Source organism: Kogia breviceps, chromosome 1 (assembly GCF_026419965.1).
Source record: "Kogia breviceps isolate mKogBre1 chromosome 1, mKogBre1 haplotype 1, whole genome shotgun sequence".
In the NCBI taxonomy this organism is placed as follows: domain Eukaryota; kingdom Metazoa; phylum Chordata; class Mammalia; order Artiodactyla; family Physeteridae; genus Kogia; species Kogia breviceps.
Genome location: NC_081310.1, coordinates 71559001 through 71583107, shown reverse-complemented (window position 1 = coordinate 71583107; position 24107 = coordinate 71559001). Strand labels below are relative to the sequence as shown.

At 40.4% G+C, this 24107-nt stretch overlaps 1 protein-coding gene, 1 long non-coding RNA gene and 1 pseudogene across 5 annotated transcripts in view; 2 read left to right on the top strand and 1 right to left on the bottom strand.

The window, feature by feature from the left end:
• Positions 1–5905, bottom strand: part of SLC22A15 (solute carrier family 22 member 15) — an 86178-nt gene extending 80273 nt beyond the window's left edge. For all 4 annotated transcript variants that reach the window (XR_010840641.1, XM_059058472.2, XM_067033862.1 and 1 more), the window contains exon 1: positions 5749–5905. Coding sequence is in view for 3 of the 4 variants with exons in the window: in XM_059058472.2 (XP_058914455.1) it covers positions 5749–5835 (87 nt within the window). In the remaining variant the exon portion in view is untranslated. The remainder of the gene's footprint in view (positions 1–5748) is intronic.
• LOC131765073 (KH domain-containing, RNA-binding, signal transduction-associated protein 3 pseudogene) lies at positions 4101–4927 on the top strand (annotated as a pseudogene).
• Positions 5906–6047: 142 nt separating the features above from the next.
• LOC131753359 (uncharacterized) overlaps positions 6048–24107 on the top strand; it is a 36398-nt gene continuing 18338 nt past the window's right edge. The window contains exons 1-4 of the long non-coding RNA XR_010840642.1: positions 6048–6131; positions 6693–6763; positions 9048–9148; positions 14345–14436. This is a non-coding gene — a long non-coding RNA (uncharacterized lncRNA). The remainder of the gene's footprint in view (positions 6132–6692; positions 6764–9047; positions 9149–14344; positions 14437–24107) is intronic.

Here is a 24107-nt window from a genome sequence, read left to right as displayed (position 1 = left end):
CTCTTTCTGAAGTTTCAACACACCACTCTGGACCATGCTGATGTCTCCTTCTTAATGTCTAAAGCATTCAGTGGCTGTATTATTTACTGGGGAAATATTACTTTGTACCATTATTTAACAGTATAGGTATAAATTTTTCTCTTCTAATGATTTGCCATCTCCCGAAGTAAAGAAAACCCTAATTTCTACTTCTATATCCTTTCAAGAAACCCAACACACTACTGTGTACATAACAGGCTGTAATATATTTGGTTAACTAATTCCTTGCATAATGGTGTGGCAAAGAAAATGGTGATGGATTAAAAACCAGTAATTACGGGACCTAATCTTGGTTCTAACCACTAATTAAGACCTTGGACACATTATTTGACCTGCATCAGTTTCTCTCTCAACCTCCCCATTAAAATGGGAATGCCACCACCAGACCACCTTCATTCTGTTATTTCAGTTTAATTTTTAAAAAATTTTAGTGAGTACCAACACTTTGCTACACAGTGTATTCTGAGCCTCAGGTGATAACAATGATGGATAAGAAACAGTTGTTTCCTTCTTAGGCACATACATTCAAGTGAGGACAACAATATGTCCAGAGCTATAAATACAAGGCAGATTTGGACAAATGCTCTATTAGCCAGAGTAGAAGTGAAGTTAATGAGAGAACAAAGAAAGCAGATGTGAACTCGGGGAATAAGGAAAAGGTTGCAAATGTGAAACCTGAGCTAGACAGTGAAAGACTGCTAGGGGTTTAGTCAAAACAAAAAATCAGGGAAGGAATTCTTAGGCCAAAGAAAGAGTCTGATCAGAGTCATGAGAGTAAAGAACCTATTTTTAGTGTTCTTTGAATAAGTATTACTGGACAGGCTCAGCTTTTCCCAAACTTCAGGCATGTGAGTACCCCCTGCAAGAGTGTTATGTGCCCATTTGTTTTCTATTATTTACTTAATGGTCTGCTTTTAAATTGACTCAAATATTTTAACTTAAGTAAATTTACAGAGAAATAAAATTGTATATCAATACAAATATAACCAGCCAGATGGAACTATAAAAATACAATTTTCTGGGGCTTCCCTGGTGGCTCACTGGTTAGCAATCTGCCTGCCAATGCAGGGGACATGGGTTCGAGCCCTGGTCCGGTAAGATCGCACATGCTGAGGAGCAACTAAGCCTGTGAGCCACAGCTACTGAGCCTGAGCTCTAGAGCCCGCGAGCCACAACTACTGAAGCCTGCGCGCCTAGAGCATGTGCTCCACAACAAGAGAAGCCACCGCAGTGGGAAGCCCTCACGCTGCAATGAAGAGTAGCCCCCGCTCACTGCAACTGGAGAAAGCTTGCGCACAGCAACGGAAGACTCAACACAGCCAATAAATAAATAAATAAAATCTTTTTTTTTTTTTAAAAAAGAGTTTACATAAAAATAATGCATTCCAAAACACCAGAGTACTGCATCTCAAGCTGAGGTTCATAGCAGCATCATAATTCTGCTGGTGAAACGAATGTTTATTACAGGTTACATGTTCCTGTTGGTTAATGAATGTTTTAAATTCTGTGCAAATTATACCACAGCATATGATTCATGACCCTGAGGAAAACGAAGGAGCCGGAGTCTCTGACTTAGAACAAGGAAGTAGGGTCCATTTCCACTTTATGTCTAAATGGATCAAGAAACAAAGAATGGTATTCAAACCTTCCTCCAAACAGTCTGGCAAATAAGCACACACAAACACAAACAAAAAATAGTGATAATGGCTATAGTGATTATATAGTGATAATCAACTTTGAATCACGATTGGAAAATAGAAATGGTAATAAAGTAAATAGAATTATTCATATTTAAATACCACAAATAACTCTTACCCAAAGGAGGACATGTATATTTGAGTGGGTAAGAATTTTTCTAACTGCAAAATTATAAATCTTATTGTTTGTTCATAGGACAACCAGTTTTACAAAAGGCAATTTTTCTCCTCTAGCTTTCTGCTTAGGTACTGTAAAACCAAGTATCACTATTATCAGGCCACTTGCATCTTATCATGCTGATGAGAAATCTACAAAATCTGCATTTATTCTGTACGTATCTGAAAGTTGACCACTATGGAGATTCCAAAGATTGTGTTTGCAAGGCAAGTGAAGGTAGGTCTCCTAGGCAAAGGAAACAATATTGAGACGTTTGAGGAGCTACCTGATGATATCTATAATCCAAGAAAACAGTTAACCTAAAGATCTTTCAAGTTGGCTTGTAATGCAGTTTTGTCCTTAGTTTGAACTTGGATGTGTTTGAAGTAAAGGGAGTTAATGTCATTTAAAAAATAATAATGATCCTAGAAGTCTTCGAAGAAAACAAAAGAATCTGTAAGGTTTCCATCTCTGTCCCTCTAGTTTTGTGTTTCTCAGCTGGAGTTGGTCATCACCAAACCACAGATGCAGATAAGGCTCCTGCTGAGGCAGCCCCCTCTCCCTGGTGGTCCCTCTCCCTGGCAGTCCCATCTACAATGTGCAGGACTCCCCCTCTCTGGCAGGGCTGCTATACCATTGGTCTGTACACTCACTGGTCACTGGTAGACAAGTGCTTTGGTTTTAAAAAGCAAACATCAAGCTCCTTCCATTAAAGCCAACCAACTCTGAAAAAGGCTTACTTCTTCCTGTTAGAGGAAGCAACCCCCAGAAGAATAATGAAAGCATCATGTTACAACTGTGTAATGGGACCCTCTAGTACTCACACTCTGCAGGCCAGCTCCCCTAGTCTAAATCACCTCCAACAACAGACTTGATAGAGCAGCCTTTGGGGAACTCCACTCTCATATCCAGGAGAGCTCTGGGTGACCATAGGACCATTTGGATTATGTATCTCAATGGGGTAGTTGAGTCCTCACAAACAGGTAACAGCTGTGAAGAATTCACTTCTGCTTGGACCTGGGCATCTACTCTTTTGGGATCCGCACAGCTACAGGGCACCTCCTCAGCCCACACCTACAAGATAAAGTCAGTCGCTCATCCCCAACACTCTAAGAGCTAGTTCTTCTATGGTGAATATGACCACACATCAGGCAGGGTTCAGTGAACAGTCATGGTCATGGGCTTAGACCTCTTTGCTACCAAACTCTAACCAACTGGGTCAACCGTAACAAAAAGTAGATGATGGAAATTTAACAGGTCCTGAACACAGAATGGTGGCCTTTTTAGTGCCACACTCCCCTCAAGACAAACTTATTCAAGGTCAGTGGATACCTGGCTAGGCAGGTGAGAACATAATGATACAGGAGATAGAGTGTAGGTGAGATTACTCAAAGAGGGAGTTATGTTCCTGAAATTCTTGGTTAGAATAGGAAAAGAATTTTCTCAAAGAGAAAATATTATAAACGAACGTCAGACATCATGGTCACAATTCTATTCTCTCTGCATTAAATACTCTTTTGTGATTTAGCACAAATACTTTTTCCCCACAGGAAAGTATGTGTAAAGCTAAAACACACTTAAAGGAACCTCAGAATATTGCATATTTGTGAACTGAGAACTTGTTTTGCTAGAGAAAGAACTGACTTCATCTGTCAGTGCATCATTTAAATGGTTCTTCTGGCTGGTTATGAAATCAACTGAACTTTCAAACATTTTAATGAAAAAGAGAATCGCTTAGTCAACCCTCACCTCTAACCCTCCCAGTCTTCCTGTTGAGCAGTTGATTTATGCAAGGTTTAAGCAACTGGTGGACTGGTGCTTATACCCATGACCACCCTGTCCTTCCCTCAGAATAACAATCATCACATGTTAATTGTAATTATTTAACTGCCTGCCTGCTTCATCCCACCCCCACTAGAATGCAAACTTCACAGGAAAGGGTCTTTATCTGACATTATAGCCGCTGATAAGCACATAGTAGGCACTCATTAAATATATGTTGAATGAAGGAATAGGTAAAATGGCCGACTGGCAGATACTAATAAAGGATCTGTGAATGAAATGCCTTTAGAATAAAAGAAGTAATTGACTTCAAATGGGCCATTTAAGCTGGCAAAAGAGGAGGAACTTGCGTGGCAAAGTGTATTTGTAGTGATCTTGAGCATATGGAACCTACATTTTTAAGTTGGGACAGAAAGTTTTAATTCCCTAAGTTCAACTTTGTGGGAAAACTTTTGGGGCCACATGGCAATTCTCCGAAGCGTTTACAAGAAGAAACCTTGACAAAAATGTCCATCCTTGGAAAAGGCTCCATGAGAGACAGGCAAAAGAAGAAGAGTTGAGGAAAAGTGAAGAAGCAAAGTACTTCCACCTCAGTGATGATCTCCATGTTCTGACTGAAGTGTGTGCCCCACCCAGCAGAAGCCTATGCCCGAATGGGACATGTTCTGGAGGAAATCAAAAAGTTCCTCATTCCTGACTATAATGATGAAATCAGCAAGCACAGCTCCAGGAATTAACATATTTGAATGGTGGTCCAGAAAATGCAGATGTACCAGTTGTTACACTGCGTACAAGAGGGGTACCAACCCCAGCAATAACCAGGGGAAGGGGAGAAGTCACAGCCCAGCCAGTGGGAGTCGGGGTACTGCAAGAGACACCGACTTCCAGGGGAGTCCTTTCCACCCGAGGGCCAGTGAGTCGGGGAAGAGGACTTCTCACTCCCAGAGCAAGAAGAGTCCCCCCAACTGGGTACAGACCTCCACCACCACCCCCAACACAAGACAACTATGGAGATTATGACTACGATGATGGATACGGCACTGCTTATGATGAACAGAGTTATGATTCCTATGATAACAGCTGTAGCGTCCCAGTCCAAAATGGTGCTGATTACTATGATTATGGACACCAATTCAGTGGAGAGATGTATGATTCCTAAGGGCCAGAGGAGTGGACTAACTCAAGACACAAGGCACCCTCGGTGAGGACAGCAAAGGGCGTCTACAGAGACCAGCCATACAGCAGATACTGACTGTACTGTCTGATGTTGTGACACAGCCAGTCTCCATCAGTCCTGTATACTGTTCAAAGTAATTGTTTTCTATGAACAATCCCTTTTTAAATAAATCAAAATGCTTAAAATCTGGAGAAAAATAAAAAAGCAGTCTCTGAGAATTCTGTACAATGAGGAAGTGATTCCATTTTACACCACACGTTGTAGATGGCACTATGGACTTTAAAAAGTCTCAACCCAAGGGGACTCTGGGCAGAATGACCCAGCAGAAGTTAAACCAAAAAGAAATAAACCCTATGCATTGAAAGCCCCTGGATAGGAAGCCCCCTCAAATCCAGGAAAAGATGGTAAGTAAACACCACAGCTGAAGGAGGCCCTCTAAATCAGCCCTTTTGTCAGCGGGTGATCGGTGCCCTCTCTGTGTTCCAGATTCCAAAGTGACAGCGCCACAGGTTAAAAATTCCCTTCCTATTCACAGCGTATTCCAGGTAACAACTGGATTTCTCATCTCTTACTAACCAGCTCGCTGGCTTAAGTACCCCCCACGCAGTCCTTCCCCACGCGAGGTGAGAGGAGCATGGCGCCTAAGAGACGAGGATCCGAGGCTTGGGCTGACAGGCCGGCCGGCGACCTTGGCTTTCCGGGGCCCAGGCCAACTCGCGGCGCCTATCCCAGAGCCGCCCTCGCGCGGGGTGAAGGTGGAGACGCGAGAGGCTCGCCACACCTGAGGGTTTGCAGAGGCTCGGCATCCGGGCCGGGCGCTGGGGAGGGAGGTACGCCTCTCCCCGGGCGGCCAGGAAGCGGGGACGTGGGAGCCATACGAGCGGCGGGGGACTCACCTGCAGCAACACCGCTAGCAGGAAGCACAGGTACATCTGGTAGATGCCCATCTCGCCCACCGCCTGGAACGCCTCCTCCACCTCCATGGCCGGCCGCGCGCTCGGCCCCGGCCTAGCCGCCAGCGGGAGCCCGGCCCCGACACGCCCTCCCGCCTCCCCCGCTCCGGCACGGCCCTCCCGGGCCGGCCCGGCGCGCGAGCTCCACGGCGCCCCGCACCGGCTTGGCCCCGCCAGCGAGGAGCCGGGCGCGGCGTGGGGACGTGGGGACGTGGGGGCGTGGGCGGGGCGGCGGGAGGTGCGTCTGCGCAGGCGGGGTCGGAGGTCGGGGGTCCGCGCGGGCTTGGGGGTCCGCGCGGGCTTGCGGGTCCGGGGCGGGATGCCAGGTACCCGGGCCTCTAGGCTTCTCGTTAAAGATTTTTTTGAGAGGGATGGGTATGTGCGCAGCGCGAGAGGAAAGAGGAAGTGGGAAGTGGGCTCGGGCGTCGGCATCCTCTCTGATGGAGAAATACGGGAAGGGCAGCGGCGTCTAAGCCACAGCCGCTGCTTCGGGGGCGGGGACGCGATGACTGTTGGGAGACCCGGTGACTGCTAGCATTATCTGCCCTTTTGTACAAATCAGTTAAATGCGGGAAGTGGGAATGGGTTCTAGATCCTTTGGAGAAGAGTGCTGTTCAACATTTCTTTCCATCCTGCTCTGTGCTAGCTATGTGGTCAGGCAACCAAATTCTTGCAAAACCCTGAGATACATTTGGTTATAGAAATACCCATGAGGTAAGAAGGAAATACAAAAGATGAAAGATTAATTTGTGGGACAGGACGTGATGGCTGCCAAAGTGTTTGAAGGATAAACAGCAGTTTGAAGGGCTGGAAATGGAGAAAGATGCAGCAGGACCTAGGGACGCTGGTCACTTGCCTTAAGCCTCCTCATTTCTCCACCTCCTTAGATTGGTTTTAACAGCTGCATGGTATTCCATCGCCCAGGCCACCGCACCCAATACAATATTGAACAGAAGAGGTAACCAGCTAATGCTTTATCTAGCCTTTTACGTCTAAGAGAGTGAGATAGGTCTATAATTTTCTTGTTACTGTTCTTGTCTGGATTTGGCTGTGAGATTATAGTAGTTTAGTAAAATGAATTGGAAGTGTTTAGTAAAAGCTCTTCTTCAAGCCATCTGGACTTGGTTTGTTTGCAGGGGGAGCCTCTTTATTACAGAGATAGAGACATAGATTTATGTCACTTATTTTTATGGCTTTTTGTTCTTGAATTACTTTTAGTTTTTTTTTCTAGAAGTGTTACTATTGTCTAGTTTTTCTATTGTTTTTGGAGTAAACTTGTTCATCTTGTTCTCTTGGGGTTTTTTAAATCATGCTCTAGCTGTATGTAGGCCCCATTTTTTATCCTGAATATCATTCATTTTTGTTGTCCCATTCTTATCAGTCTTGCCAGAAGCTGGTCTACTTTATTATTTTTTGAGGAAACCAGTTTTTATTTTGTGATTTTTCTTTCTTATGTCTTTGTTTTCTGTTTTACTGCCTACATGACTTGAAAGTTTAGCTTTTTGCTTTCAATTTTCCTTTTATAAGAATAATTATACATAAGACTATGCATTTCTCTCTAGGTACTATTTGCTCTATTCCACAAGTTTTGTCATGTGGTACTTACATTGTCTTTAGTTTTAAATATTCCATGACATTGTAATGTTCTCTCTACCCAAGGAGCTATTTGTTCATTTTTTTTAAGTTTTCAATTAAAGGTTGTTGCTATTTTTTAACCATCTTTTTATTGTTGATTACTAATTTAAATGCTTTGTGAACATAGATGATATTAAATCTTGGAAATTGAATTTTCTTGTGACCTAGTGTGTGGTCATTTTAGAAAAGTGTACTGAATGTATTGAAAATACTCTCCATTTGTTTGGGTGCAAGTTTCTTTATATATTAGATCAACCTTATTAATTTTACCAAAGTAGTCTGTACTACTACTAAATTTTACTTTGCTGGATGTATCAGATTTTAGTAAACGTGTCAAAATCTTACAAAATGATTATCATTTTCAAGTTTTATCAACTTCTCTTTTTGTTAAAGTTTATGAAAGTACCAATTGTATCATTCCTTTTATCGTGATAAAATACCTTTTTTTCTCTTAATGTTTTTGTCTTAATTTTTATTTTGTCAAATGTTAACATTGATGTGTCAGTTTTTTGTTGTTGTCATTTTCCTTGTAATCCCTTTGTTTTCATCCTTTCAGCTTTGTTTCATTCTAGACATGTTTATGGAAGAAGGGTTTATTTGTCTATCCAATTTTGTAGTCTCTTTTAACAGGTGAGTTAAACCCACTTATACTCATTGTGAATGATATATTTAGAATCATTTCTACTATTTCGTGTTTTATGTTTACCATCTTCTTTCTTTTTACTTCCTGGCCATCTATTGAAGTCTTAAAGCCATTTTTATATGGTCCTTCTTTCTTCTATTTTTGGGAGCTACACATTGCACTATTATTGTTATTATTTTAGTAGTTACTCAACGTTTTAACATCCACATAACTGTACACTGTTCTACAATGTTGATAGTTACTTAATATATTTATTCTCTTTTCAAACTACACGAGATTCCAGAATGCTTTATCGGAGAAAACATAGGAGGACATAAAATGTTATGTTCTGAAAAGCTTTGTTAGGTGACTCAAGAAGTGACTATTGTGTTGCCAAAACACTGATGAACAAGACTGATGTGAAGTGTTTTAACAAAAAACTTTCACTGTTAAGGAAAAATGTCCTGCACTTGGAAATAATCAGAAAGCAAGAAGAGGACTATATTTCCTTTCAATGTAATTATGAAGCATTATTCAACAAGCCCACCCCAAGGATTATACTTATTTAATTCAGTAGGAAAATTTACCCGTGTTTGACCTGGCTATTTGCTATGAATTAGAGCCTAGATACTGTGCAGTTACATGTAAATTTGTAGATTTTCTTTTTTTTTTTTTGCGGTACGCGGGCCTCTCACTGCTGTGGCCTCTCCCATTGCGGAGCACAGGCTCCGGACGCGCAGGCTCAGCGGCCATGGCTCACGGGCCCAGCCACTCCGCGGCATTGTGGGGTCCTCCCGGACCAGGGCACGAACCCGCAGGGCAGACTCTCAACCACTGTGCCACCAGGGAAGCCCTGTAGATTTTCTTTTTGGTAGAGATGTAAATGATTATGTTTAATAGGAAAGATAATAATCTATTATTTCATTGCCCTGCAGAACATTAACTCGTTTTATATATAATCTAGCAATCTTTTGTTTTTTCCTAGAAATAACCAGTTCTTCAAATGCTCTTAGAACCAGCTTTACCATCCTACTGCTTCCTTCATCAATTAAAATAAAATCATCGACATGGGTTCATTCTGTATAGGTAAGAGAGTCATATTTTTAACTTTTGAAATTTTCCTTTGATATTATGATGTGTGAGAGTGAAAAAATTATACATCCATATTTTATGATATATAGCTAAATTAATAAATTAAGTGTTAAGTAGAAGTTGGGTTATTTCATCTTACTCGCTAAAAGTTTATGTATTTTAAGTGGGTCAGAAGCTTTGCTACATATTCCGTGTTAATTCACATTGTGTTGGAACATATATCCTAAAAGCAGTTGGTTATTGTGAGAACAGAAAATACAACCCTGGGAGTGTCAGAAATTAGGTCTGTGGATTGATAGAGGCCAGGTATGCAGTGCTAAGGAGCTTCAACTTTTTCCTGCAGGTGATGGGGACCACTGAAGTGTTTTTTCAGGTTGAGCGATGTGATTTTTATAAGATGATTTGGCAGCAGTGGAAAACGCACATAACACCAGTTGAGACACTGTTGTAAGGGCCCAGGCAGGATCCACTGAGGGTCTGAGAGCTTAAACCAGGACAGTGGTAATAGGGATTGAGAAGTGAAGTCAAATTTAAGGTAAAATCTGCAAAAATTGACAGTGATTAATTTTGCAGAAGCATACGAGAGAGAAATCAATGATTCCTATGTTTCTGGCTTCAACAACTGGGAAAATGGAGGTAGTACTATTAACTGAGGTAGGGAACACAGAAGGTAGAGTAGGTTGGTGGTGGTAGGTTGAAGGGCCTGAGACAGGAATGGGGAGGCCTAGGGGCATTGCTCTTTTAAATGGTCGTCGCCCCTTTAAGATCCTGCCCTTCCCCCGCCTTAACCCACCCTGGCCCCTGCTGGATTTCCTTGCCCTCATTTACAGTCCGTTCCAGAGCTTCTGAGCATGCGCTGAAGGAAGAGCAGGACTAATTAAAGCTCTCCTGAGGCTCATGGTATTGCATCTGTGGCTCTTAGCAAAGAGTTCCATTTGAGAGCATATTTTGAGAGCATATTTTCCCCATCTGACCATTCTTTACTCATTTTTCTTTTTCTTAAGTCCTTTCCTACTATAATTTTATAGTACCTCTATTTCTTTTTATAACTCAGAAGTAATGAACATCTGGGGTTTTTTTAAATAATAAACAACTAAAATAATGTTTAAAAGTGTGTCTATCGAATATACACTTGTTGGGATATGAGAGGAAGAAAGGTTAACTTTATCAGGTAAATTACATAAAGCTTTGAAGCAAATATACTCAATTATCGTCATCTTCTTTCTTTTATTGTAAAACCTCCACACCTAACCACAGTGTCATGCCTTTTGCTTCACTGGTAATTTGGTGTCCCTGAAGGCTACTGAAATTTGGTATGCAAGATAATAGAATTCATGTGTGTTATTTCAAATCCTTGGAAATCAGTGTTGTATACCAGCCTAAATGTACCCAGAGTTAGTCTTTTTAAAAAAATCTAAAGAACATTTTTCCTTCTGCATAAACCTGCATGCTGAGATAACTCTTTATTGTTAGTATGTCACAGCAACATGCCTTAATAAAGACAGCCAAAGTCCAAATATCCCTGTCAACATTAAGTTGATATAAACACAGCAAATGTGATGGGAGTGACCAGATCACAAGGAAGCCAGATTTTGAGGACAGATGTCTGGGAGGAAGGAGCAAGAAGACAAAGGGAGGAAAAGCAAAAAGAAAATGGAATTAGCAGTGATATGGACGTGTCTCCGTGTTCTGGCCTCCCAAACCAACAACTATCATTCAAAAACCATCTATAAGTGGGTGAAAGCATATACTAAAATAGATCTAAATCTAATATGGAGGAATTGGCCATTTCCATGTCCCAAACCTTAACAATAAAAGAGTATGAATAGAGTTAGGTCTAAAGTTCTATTTTTAGGTTACAGCAGAAAGAGATGAAATATGAGGGAAATTAGCCATTAATTATGTTTGAATTTAGATCATAGAGTGTTTTGCTTGCCAAGAGTCCAGTTTTACATGCTGTCCCAAGAGGCACTGAGCTTAGAGAATGGGACTTTCATTTAATTCAACAGATTCATTCCTGAGTACCCAACTTTAATGAAAACGTCAGGGTTGTTGCTGTTACTGCCACTATGCTGCTATTTCTTATGCAGGGAAGTTTTACAAGTAGGGAATACAGACTGAAATGATGAATTTGCCATACTCACGGACGTCTGTCATTTGAGGGTATAATTCAGTAGGATGGATAAAAATTTGCCAAATGCCCCCAAAGTTCCCCAGGATTAAAATCTGGGTGCTATTGGAATTGCCTGAACCACTTGAGTTGGTTAAGTATTGAGCAAACATGATGAGAACCTGCACATCAAGAGTGTTAACCCCAACTGGGCTTTCTAAATTAAAACCAGCAATTTACATTGCCTTCAGAAAGTAGGAAGCCAAAGTAGATTTCAGAGAATCAAGTTTGATCCACTGGATCTACTCAGTCTCAGAAAGGAGAAGTCACCAATCCCAAAACCATTCTGAAAATTGTTATGTGTGAGAATTCATTCAACAAATGCGTCCTGGGCAACCACTCTTTCCTGGGCATATTGTTCTAGGTGTGAGGAATACAAGGTTAAACCAGCAACCTCTCCTCTCACTAGGGGCGCTTGCCTTCCAGTGAAGACTTTCTTCTTGGCTGCAGTACTGGATGGGGTGGTAGGGGTGAGAGCAAGGAAGAGGAAGAGGAGGAAGAGTTGTTGACTCTGGAAATTGCATACTTGCTCTACTATCTGATCATAAAATGGGCTCCAAATTAAAACATAACAATGTGACTAAGTAGATTGGAAAGAAGGATGGTATCCATTATGTCTTCTTCAGTCTAAAGGCTCTTGCCCCTGTGTTTATCTGCCTTAAGAATAATTAGCCAGATCTTGTTATCTCCCTATAGTAGTGAAAGTCACTTAGTAGAAAGTGACATCAGCACACAAATTCACATGATTTTCAGAACCAAGTTAATCCTTAATTTACTGGCATCCAGCTGTTTGAGCCAGAAGATCATATTGCATCTTAAATGATATAAACTCATCTTCATCAGTTTTCATATGAATGAGAAGAGTATCTTATTCTCAGCCAAACAGCAAATCAAATCCTCCTGTCAATTATCTGTTTCAGTGCAAGATTTTGAATAGTCTCAGTTTTATTTGCCCCTCCTACCAGGCGTGAGATTCTTCCTTCACCTTTTTTAAATAAAGACATTTTTTAATTGAATTATAGTTGATTTACAATCTTATGTTAGTTTCAGGTGTATAGCAAAATGATTTAGTTTTACATATATATGTATATATATATATGTATACTTTTTCAGATTATTTTCCACTATAGGTTATTACAAGATATTGAATATAGTTCCCTGGGCTATACAGTAGGTCATTGTTGTTTATCTATTTTATATTTAGTAGTGTGTATCTGTTAATCCCAAATTCCTAATGTATCCCTCCCCAACTCCTTTTCTACTTTGGTAACCATACATTTGTTTTCTATGTCTGTGAGTCTTATTCTGTTTTTTAAATAAGTTCATTTGTGTCATATTTTAGATTCCACACATAAGCAATATCATATGGTATTTGTCTTTCTCTGCCTGACTTACTTCACTTAGTATGATAATCTCTAGGTCCATCCATATTGCTGCAAATGGCAGTATTTCATTCATTTTCCTTCACTTTTTTTTATCACAGGACCTTGTACAAACCCAATGAAGTTAATGTTTTTTTAAAAAATTTATTTTATTTATTTATTTTTGGCTTCACTGGGTCTTCGTTGCTGCGCGTGGGCTTTCTCTAGTTGCGGCGAGCGGGGGCTACTCTTCATTGCAGTGTGCAGGCTACTCTTCATTGCAGTGTGCGAGCTTCTCATTGCAGTGGCTTCTATTGTTGCAGAGCATGAGCTGTAGGCGTGCAGTTTTCAGTAGTTGTGGCATGCAGGCTCAGTAGTTGTGGCTCATGGGCTCTAGAGCACAGGCTCAGTAGTTGTGGTGCACAGACTTAGTTGCTCCACATCGTGTGAGATCTTCCCCAACCAGGGCTCGAGCCTGTGTCCCCTTCATTGGCAGGCGGATTCTTAACCACTGCGCCACCAGGAAGCCTGAAGTTAATGGTTTTTCCTCGGGACAATGAGGGTACTGGAGAGGGTGCACTCATACACACACAAATTTTGAGTGCCATTTTTTAGAAATCATTGAGCCCACCCCACCACATTATAAAAATGTTAAATTTAGGCTATGGAAGGTTAGGTAATAGGTTTAAGATGATTCAGGGACATACTGCAAGTCACATAATTAGTTAGCACAGCAGTAACTAAAACCAAGTTCTCAAAAGTTTGTGAGTTGTTTTTTGTTTTGTTTTGTTTGTTTTTACTAACAGATTCCACTCTCTGGTACAGGCCCCATCTCAGAACCATTTTTTCTTATCTGGAAATATTAATATAGAACAATATTATCCTTGTAACACATTTACACTCTGATTCCTTTGTAAACAGAGTAAATGTGTCCCCAGATCCACGATTTTAAGGTTGGGACTTTAGCTCAATAGGGGCCCTCCCTCCCTGATAACTCAGCAACATAACTGCAGTCGCAAACACGTGCTGAAGGCCTTCTCATCTGTTGTGTTTGAAGCCAGAGAATGGAATAGCATTGTAGCTTTCCTTTGTGGATTATTCCTTACTCAACAGCCATTCTGCTTTTGACCTGAAATACTGGGCCACAGAGATCTTGCACCATCAGGCTTCTTATTGGGCTGTGAAAGTCTAGCATATGGCTAATTATAATTTACACCTCTTAAGTGCTCCAACAATCCGCTAAAGGATGTTTTGTCTCTTTGGTTTAGTGTTCAGAGCACTTTTTGCAGACAAAGCAGTAAACAGTTCCTTTGGAGGTGCTTTTTAATTTCAGATGATGATGGAAGATGATGATCTTCTGTCTGGGTTCTTTTTTTTTTTTTTTAGCAGTATGCGGGCCTCTCACTGTTGTGGCCTCTCCCATTGCGGAGCACAGGCTCTGGACGCACAGGCTCAGCGGCCATGGCTCACGGGCCCAGCCGCTCTGCTGCATGTGGAATCTTCCCGGACCAGGGCACAAACCCGTGTCCCTTGCATTGGCAGGTGGACTCTCAACCACTGTGCCACGAGGGAAGCCCCTGTCTGGGTTCTTAATGAGGTATTCTTGGCCTGGTCTGTTATATGACGGTGTTCCTAATGATGTGTCATTGCCATTTACAGCATCCTGGTGACCTGCATGCCTTTTCCTCACCATCTTCTTCCCATGGTCAAGACATGAGACAGGTCCATTGAGGATAAAATGAAGAACTAAAGTAAGTGAAAGAAGATGAGATTTTAGGTGCAAAATGTCTATGGCCTAAAATAAATTAATATAACTGATAATAAAGATATTTGATCAAAGACACCTGAGTCATTTTGTGTTTATGTTTTTATTTTTGTCATTGCTCTTTTCAGCTGTGTATGTGTTTATGAGATAAATACAGGAGATGGGTGCTTCTTGAAATAACATATAATTTTAAGTTATTGCTTCAGACTAAAAACTTAGTTTTCGTTTGTTGGATGTCAAAATACAAGCTGATAACGAGAAATCACTTAAGCAGAGAAGTTTTCTATTCAGTGAAGTGGTTTGCACAGGGAGAAGATGTGCTGATGGAGATGTTTTATTTGAAGCTGGATGTAGAAGGTAAGGATGGATTTAGTCCTGGGGCTCTCTTCTGGCCCCGCCAACAGGTGACCAGCTGGCACCAAATATAAGCATGAAAGCTTGGTGCACTCAACTGAGACCCACATTTCTATTTTCCTTCATCCAGGGAATAGCTAAAAACACGACTTCTAATTCCCTTACTGGCATGGGGCTGTGCAGAAATAAATAAGTTTTCAGTTACATGAGTGTAAAAAAAAAAATGTCCTATCATTTATCATTTTAAAGTTTAAGGTTTGTAGTAGTGCTTTAGAACTAAAGTGATCTATGAACTAAAGTAATGTGAGCTCCCATGAGTTCTTGACCATATGAACAATCTTGGAAAAGCTGATAATATGGGAGATTTCAAATTTGAAAATTCAGCTTTGAGATCAATGTTTATGGGATGAATATCCTTAGGGGAAACCTATACCTCCTTAATAGGGATGCAGAGCTAAGTGAGAAGATCTGGTCTTTCTCCTATTACCTTAAATTGCTGATGTGCCCAAGACTCAACATAGCTCTGATAAAGGTGCTCACAGATATACCAGATGAGCTCCTGAACTTTAATGTTTTCCTTTTAATTAATATTTCTTTTAACTTTAAGCATACCTTTAAAAGTACTCTTAACGCTCCCAAAGGATGGTTAAAAGAGAATGTGGCCAGCATTTATGAGTCTGCCACAATAAGGCTCAGGACTGCTAGACCTTAGATCAGAGGGACCAATAGGCAGGTGGACCCAAGACACCAGCCTGTTCAGGAGAACACACAACCTGGTCATCCGTGCAGCTCTAGGCATCTGCTCTGTGCTCAGAGACCAGGAAGTCTTGTACTTTCTACAAACAATGTCAATTCAGGGCAAAAGTGCATCTGCAATTCTATCACAATCACACCTCCCTCCCTCCTTCCCCAGCACCTATCAAGGTCACTTTAAACTTTCTTTAAAAATTACATATGATATGGTCCCCAAGGCAATTTTAAAATACTTCCATACAAGGAAACAAATGTACAAAGTTATAGGAAAAAAAATATTTTGCAGAAGAGAGGCTGCAGGGCAGGTTATAATTTTTTTTGGTGGGGGTAGGGGTGGTGCTTTCTGAAAAAGAAATCGTTATATGATTGCTTATATTTTCTTTTTTATATCTTCACTTCTCTTTGTAGTGGTATTTTCCCCAATACATGGCCATATTTCTAATAACTATTTTGAAGTCTTTGTCTGCTTATCTGCTCATTCTCTTATCTCTTCCTTTCTGGGTTTGTTTCTATTGACTGATTTTTCTCCTGGTTATAAGTCCCAATTTCTTGCTTCGTATATATAGTGGGTTTTTTTTTTTTGCTGTACGCGGGCCTCTCACTGTAGTGGCCTCTCCCGTTGCGGAGCACAGGCTCAGCGGCCATGGCTCACAGGCCCAGCTGCTCTGCGGCATTTGGGATCTTCCCGGACCGAGGCACGAACCCATGTCCCCTCATCGGCAGGCAGACTCTCAACCACTGCGCCACAAGGGAAGCCCTATAGCGATTTTTAATTTGGGGGGAGGTTTTAAAAATGGAAGTATAGTTGATTTACAGTGTTCCAGGTGTACAGCAAAGTGATTCAGTTATATGTATATATGTTATACATATATATATATATATATATATATATATACTCTTTTTCATATTCTTTTCAGCTATAGGCTATTATAAGATATTGGCTATAGTTCCCTGTGCTATACAGTATATCCTTGTTGCTTATCTATTTTATATATAGCAGTGTGTATCTGTTAATCCCAATTCCCAGTTTATCTCTCCCCACCCCTTTCCCTTTTGGTAAGGATGAGTTTGTTTTCTATGTCTGTGAGTCTGTTTCTGTTTTGTAAATAAATTCATTTGTATCATTTTTTTACATTTCACAGATAAGTGATATATGGTATTTGTCTTTGTCTGACTTACTTCACTTAGTATGATAATGTCTAGGTCCATCCATGTTGCTGCAAATGGCATTATTTCATTCGTTTTTATGGCTGAGTAGTATTCCACTATATATATATATATATATATTCTATTACATATATATATTCCATTATATATATATACACATATATACCACTTCTTCTTTATCCAGTCATCTGTTGATGGACACTTAAGTTGCTTCCATGCCTTGGCAATTGTAGACAGTGCTGCTATGAACATTGGGGTGCGTGTAAATGATTTTTTATTGGATTCTATAAATTATGAAGTTTTGTTATTGACCACTGGATGTTGTTGTCTTAGTTAAAGCTTGTTAGCCTTTGTCCTAGCAGGCAGTTTATTTATTTGTGCATTAGCTTGAACTTTTGAAGCTTTTTCTTAAGCTTTGTTGGAGTGGGTTTGGAGCAGCCCCTACTGCAGGGCTAATTTAGGCCTCCTGCAAGCGCATGACTCTTCTGAAGTGTCTAGTGACTGTCCCACATGTTCATGGTAGACTCTTCACAACAATTTGGCTTTTGCCTCTTCCATGCCCTAGAATCGCTCTTTCTAGGATCACCAAGGACTTTTTAGTCCAGAGGATACTTTTCAGTTTTCATCTTACTTGACTGAACAGCAGTAGCATTTAATATTGTTCACCACTCCCACCTTTAAAGACTTTCTTCTTCAGACTTTTGTTTCATGCCATTCTTGTTTTCCTCTTACCTCCATCGATATTTTGCCAGTTCTCTGTCTACCTAATCTTTGAATATTCCTCAGACTTTTAACAAAGCCCTCTTCTTATTTTACTCCACACTCTCTTTCTCCAGGGGATCTCATGGTGTCCCAGAGCTTCCACTACCTTCTGTTTTACACTGAAAAAAACGTGTGTGTGTGTGTGTATTTTCTCAACCCCAGATGTTTTCCAAGCTTCAGACTCCCCCATTACCAATCACTTCTTCAATATCTCATCTTGAATATTTCAAACACATCATGTTCTAAAGTGACCACATGATTCCAGCCCACTGCCCTGCACCTGCTCCTCTCCCAAGGTTCCTGTCTCGTTGAAAGGCACCATCCAGTTTCTAATGCAAAAAACTCTACAAGTCATTCTTGAAGCTTCACTCTCAGTGTATATGAATCATTAAATACAATCATTTTTTTTCCTTCTAAATATCTCTTGAATCTGTCCCAAGATCCAACAAGAAACTATTGGTCCTACATACCAAGCATGATTCTAGAGCAGAAGGAGATATGTGGCCAAGGATGTGTCAGTGGATTTCAGAGTAGAACACAATGAAGGAGAGAGAGAAGACTGTTCCCCCAACACCCACTTTGTACAAGATCTCAGCATGTCTTCTTCCCCAAATTCAGATACATACCAAGGAAGAAGTGGAGAACCCCCCCACACACAAATTTACCGAAGTCAAATTTACAAATTCCAGAAGAATGTGGCTTGAGACTGAAATTAATTTCACTTATATAAAAAAATAATACTCTACTTCTTTGCAAAGGCATAAAAATCATACTCAATATCTAACCAACATAATTGATAAAGACTTGATATTTAATCTAAATTGTAAATAAATGTAAATGCAAAGATTAAGTAGGCTCTGCAATTAGGAAATCTTCATCCTTATCCAAGCGACCATCATTTCCTGCCTGAAGGCCAGCAATCGCCTTCTGAATGTTCTTTTACTTTCACTCTTATTTACCTCCAATCCCATTCTCTACACCAAAACATGGGTGATCTTTTTGAAATGCAAACTTGAGCCTATAACTCTTCTGCTTATGACCCATTAACAGCTTCTCTTTGTTTTAGAGTAGAGTCCAAATTCATTTTCCAGGGCCTCCAAGGTTACCTATGCAGTCCTCTCTCTTCCATCCTCACTTTCAATCTCTATGCACTGGACTTCTCTCAACTCTTCTAGTGTGCTAATTCCATAGGACTCCAGATAGACCAGGCGTACTCCTCTTCAGTTCCTCGCTACACACACACTGACCTGGCCAACTCCTATTCATCCTTCAGTTTCCTGTTTAAGTGCTACTTCCTCCCTGAAGCCTTCTTCCTTTGCCCAGATCAGTCTGGGGCCTGCTGTGAGCCACTCTCTCATTTGCTCCCTACGATTTTCCCTCATAGCACTTTACTACCACTGTGCTCCGTGAGAGCTGGGCCAGGCTCTCTCCTATCCTTCATACCCGTGTAGTACCCCAAACGGGGCTGTCTGGCACAAGAGGACAGGTGGTAAATGTTGAATCAAAGAAAGGAGTCCAGGAAACTAATTCCCACCAAAGTGTTAACTGATAATGGTTTAAAATGCTTTCTGGAGGGTAGAAGATATTCAGATAAAATTTCCAGACTTAAAGGAATGCATCTCTACTGGTAAGGCTTCAATTACTGGCATATTTCTTAGCTAGAGGCTTTCCAGCTCCTGATACTCCCAGGCTGTTCGCCAAGAGAAAAGGGACCAGCGATGTCTGCCGTTACCCTTGAATCTCTAGGTCATCTGTCCCCTGCCTACCTAACTTCACTTATGCTCTTATCATCGCTTCCTGCTGTGCTCTGCCCAAATGCGTTTGTTTGCATCTCTGACACACACTAAGCTCTTGCCCCACCTGGGTCCTTGGGTGCTGTCTCTCCATGTGGGATGCTCTCTTCCTCCCACCCTGCTCTTTGCAAGACAAATGCCATTTCCTAAGACAGGCAGGCCAGCTCTGTCATTCCCTGGCACTGTACTCTCTTTCTCTCTGTCACAGCATTTAACCACAGTTGGTTCTTTTATGTATTTATATGTTTACTTGCTGTAGTCCATCTCCTTTACTAATCTGTAAATGAAGGCAGGGACCACATCTACCTTGTTCCCTGCTGTTCTGCCAGGATCTAACGTAGTGCCTAGGGCATAGTTGATACTCAATAAGTATTTGTTGAATAAATGAATTAATATTTATTATAAACCGTGAGCTGGTAGTTACATTTATTATTATACCATAGATGATTTCACAAGGAAAATTGGAACGTTTCTGTTAACATTGTAGAGGTTTGGCAAGTCAGACACAAAAGTACATCTAAAGTTGCATCTGGATGGGTTGCTAATCTTGGGGTGGAGGATATTGGGAGAGGGAGGGCAAGGAAGGACAAGGGGATGGAGAATCCAAGGCTAGAGAGTGGGATAAAAGCTAAGGAAAGATGAGAGGGCAAATGCCATTCAGAGCACTTTACCCTTTGATCTGTGTTCTCCCAAGACCTTTATCTTAGAGATTTCTATTTTCCATGCTTTAAGCCTATAAAAACTAATGTGATTGAAGGGAAGAAATTCAGCCTCTAGGTTAATTTTGTGAAGTCACTGGGGTCCTGTATTAGGGTCTTATTGCTGCCATTACACATTGCCACAGTGTAGTGGCTGAATACAGTAGAAGTTTAACTCTCTTACAGTTCTGGAGGCCATAGTCTGCAATAAGTCTAACGGTACTAAAATCAAGGTGTCAGTAGGGCTTGTTCCTTCTTGAGGCTCCAGGGGAGAATCTATTCCCTGCCCCTTCCAGCTTCTGGCGGCTGCTGACATTCCTTGGCTTGTGTTACATCACTCAGTTCTCTGCTTCCTGGTCTGTAGTCTTCGTGCCTTCTCTTCTGTAGTCAAATCTTCCTCTACTTTTCTCTTGTAAGGACACTTGTGAATACATTTAGGTCCTCCCTGGATAATCCAGGATAATCTCCCTCTGTCAGGATCCTTACTTAATCACACCTGCAAAGTCCCTTTGGCAATATAAGGTCACATTTCCAGCCTCCAGGGATTAGGATGTTTGTATCTTTGAGGGCCATTACTCAGCCTATGGGTCCATTTCAAATTTGAATGTCTATCATATTGTCTCTTTAAAAAAGCAAGTGCTTTATTTGTTTGTTTTGGGTTTGGTTTATTTTTAGAACTCTAACAGGCTCTTCATAATTGTTCTTTTCCTCAGAGCTCTAGCGATTTTCAGTGCTAACCAAACTTCAGCTCTAAATGTACTGCCTCTCATTTCTCACAGATCAAAACTTTGTTTTTATAAAAAAGAGAAAGTATATCCTAAACCAACAAAACACTTCACTTTTATGTCAGGCATTTCTTTTGAAAGGCATCTCCAGTGAGATAAAATAAATACTTCTCTGATTAAAGGTTTGTTTTAGAGATGACAAAAAATAAAACTTCCAGAGATTTCTGTTAGGCGAAGTCCTGAGCAACATAGGTTTTAGTATGTTTCTGCTTGTAACAGATCTAATCCCACCTACTTAGAAGGTAGAAATTCACTGTAGGGAGTTTTTTGCTTTTTTGCTTTGACACCACAGAAGTGGTGCTTGAAAATCAACTTAAATGGAATTTGCCCTTTAGACCGTCATCTCATAACCCTGAAAACCTGCTAAATGACAAATCCTCAGGTTAAGTCAGGTTTCTGATGCAATTGATTTTAATGACCACTCCCTGAAGGCACATAATTTGAGAGCCTGAGTGAAGAGCCTGGAGCTGCTCTTTGATGGAGACCTTAGTTTCAGGCCAGGACCATGCAGGGAGGAAGCTCTTCCTGGAAAGAACCCCAGCCTTCTCAGCTCAGTTGCCACGGACATGAGTTAGTTACTTCCAGCCCAGTGCTGTCCAAATAGAAATATAACACAAGCATTATATTTAAATATGTGATTAACATTTTTCTAGTAGGCACGTTAACAACAGCAAAAAGAGTAAGTGAAATTAATTTTAATGATACACTTTACTTAGCCCAATATATCCAAAACATTATTTCAACACGAATCAATAAAATAAATAATTATTGAGAGATTTTACATTCTTAAAAATTTTTTTTTCATATTAAATCTTGATTCTGGTGTATATTTTACACCTCCAGCACATCTCAGTTTGGACCAGCCCCATTTTGAGTGCTCAGAAGCCAATGTGGCTAGCAGCTACTGTGTGGGTTACATAGCCTTTTTGGATGACTAACAAAACTTTAGTCACTTGTGGTTCTTCGCCATCACAGATGCACGCTTTTACTTCTTTATATACTTTCTGGTTTTGTTGTATTTTTGCTTATTAGTTTTCTTGTAAGCTGTAAATCTTTGTTTTTCTTCAATGGGAAACAAGAACTTTCTCTTAAGGGATGAGAGTTGGAGGATAACCCGTGTACTAAAAATGAGATAAAATGATTTTTATTCCCCTGGTTAGCTTCACAGATGCTCTCTGAGCCCTTCAAAAAGATCTCCTCCAAGTCCTTGGCTGGAAAGGCGCACATTGGGAGATGGTGATGGAACCATATCACAGCTGCCCTAGCAAAGCCCACATGCCTCCCAGGACAGAAATAACACCTTCTCAACACAAGGTCAGGGACAGATTTTGGAATAAACTTGTTTTCTTATATCTGGGATTCCTCAGTCTCTGCCTAAGGAAAGAGTCTTGAACTGAGACTCAGAACACCTGGCTTTCTTAGCTACTTGGGAGACCTTGGGTAACTTATTTAAATTCTCTGTGCCTCAGGGCACTCATTAGTAAAATGATGGAGTCAGAATAGATCAGTGGTTTTCTAATACTAAGCAGTGAACTCGTTTTCCAAACAAAACTTTACAAATCCCCATTCATTAAACAGATCCAAGTGGAGCTGCTCTGATACCAGTCAGGGCAGGGAGTTGTAGGAGATGGGGGTACAAACAGGAGCAGGGTAGACCAGGGCCCCAGTGCCTCAACCTTCCTTTTGTATCTGAGGCACAGTTTGAAAACCTGAATAGATGGTCTCCACTGTAGCTTTCAGCATTAAATGTTCTAATTCTCTGTTATTCTCCATTGTACTCTATCAGCCAGTGCTCTCAATAAACAAGCTATAGACCAAGAACAAAGTAGGTGGAAGATCTTTCCCAGGAGGTTCAAGGCTGGCTTAGGGCTTGCATATGTTCTAAATACTTTTCCTTTGGAACCCCACTACCCTACCTCATAGCATATCAAACATGTAATTTTCTTTTGGTATTTGAGAGACAATTTTTTTCAGATCTCAAACATTTCTGAAAGGCCTTGAAAAACTCAGAGTCTGAAGGTACCATGCCTTCAGTACCTGATGGATAAATAGCCCAGGGGAAGGTATCTCAGTGTCATGTCTCCACGGGTCCAATTTCTTTATTTCCAGTGATGGAACGTGATGGAGCAGAACTGGCCAATGTGCAAAACTGTCCATTTCCTTCAGCAACTCTTTTTTTAACCCTGAATAATTCCTATCTTGCTGTTAGAATATAAAAAGACCTAGTCTAAGATATCAAAACCATGAGCAAATGAATGAAAGGAAATAAGAGCTATGGAAAAATTGCAGTAGAACTGAAGCTCAGTAAATATTAAAATATCTGTTCTGAACCTGAGTATTTCAGGGTATGTGACCATTGACATAATAAATAATGTCTGATTTTGATATTACTGAGTGAAAAAAACCTAATTTTAGAACAAATAATATAATTATTAGACAATGAACTTGTTTTGTTTTTCTAATCTGACTGCCTGTTAGAAATATTATTGTTTAAGTGTAGGCAACATTTTATTTTGTGGCATTATCAGAGAATGAGATACTCTGCTTGAACAAAAAGCAAATTAACCCTTTTCTTAAACCCATATAGATCCTGCATTTAACTAAGCCCTGTGGTGCTTTCTTGATATTTTTACTGAAGGTCACTTCCTTTAAAGTAGTTACTGCTTGATGATCACAGGTGAGGCATGGGAGGAAGTTTCCTTTTCCTGACAAGATGGCAAAATTTGTTTTGTCCCTCAATCTCAGCTCTAGGTATGCCAAAGAAGTGAAAGAGAAGTTAATGAAGTGGCCAAACTATACAAACAAACAATACAATCAAGAGAGAAACGAAACAAACAAAATAACTAAGAGAGAGAAAAAATAATCATAAGCAAAGGTCTTAAGAATTTAGGGAAATAACTGGAAGAATAAAAATAGAATGTGTAACTTTTGGACTCATTATTATGTTCTCCATCTCTGCTGAAATTCCCTCATGCTTCTTGTCCTCCTTTTCCATTAGATCCTTCAGCATATGCACCATAGTTATTTAAAGTCCCTGTCTGATCATTTGAATACCTGGATCAGATTCTTTGACTGTTTTATGCCTTGGCCCTATTTTTTTTAACCCTATAATTTTTTATCCTATAATTTTTTTCTTTTTAGTTCTATGACTTTTTTTAAATTAAAAAGAAATTTTAATACAGTTTTTTAAAGTTACTTTCCATTTACAGTTATTACAAAATATTGGCTATTACAAAGTATTGGCTATATTCTCCATGTTGTACAATACATCCTTGAGCCTATCTTACACCCAACAGTTTGTACCTCTCACTCCCCCACCCCTATATTGCCCCTCCCTCCCTAATG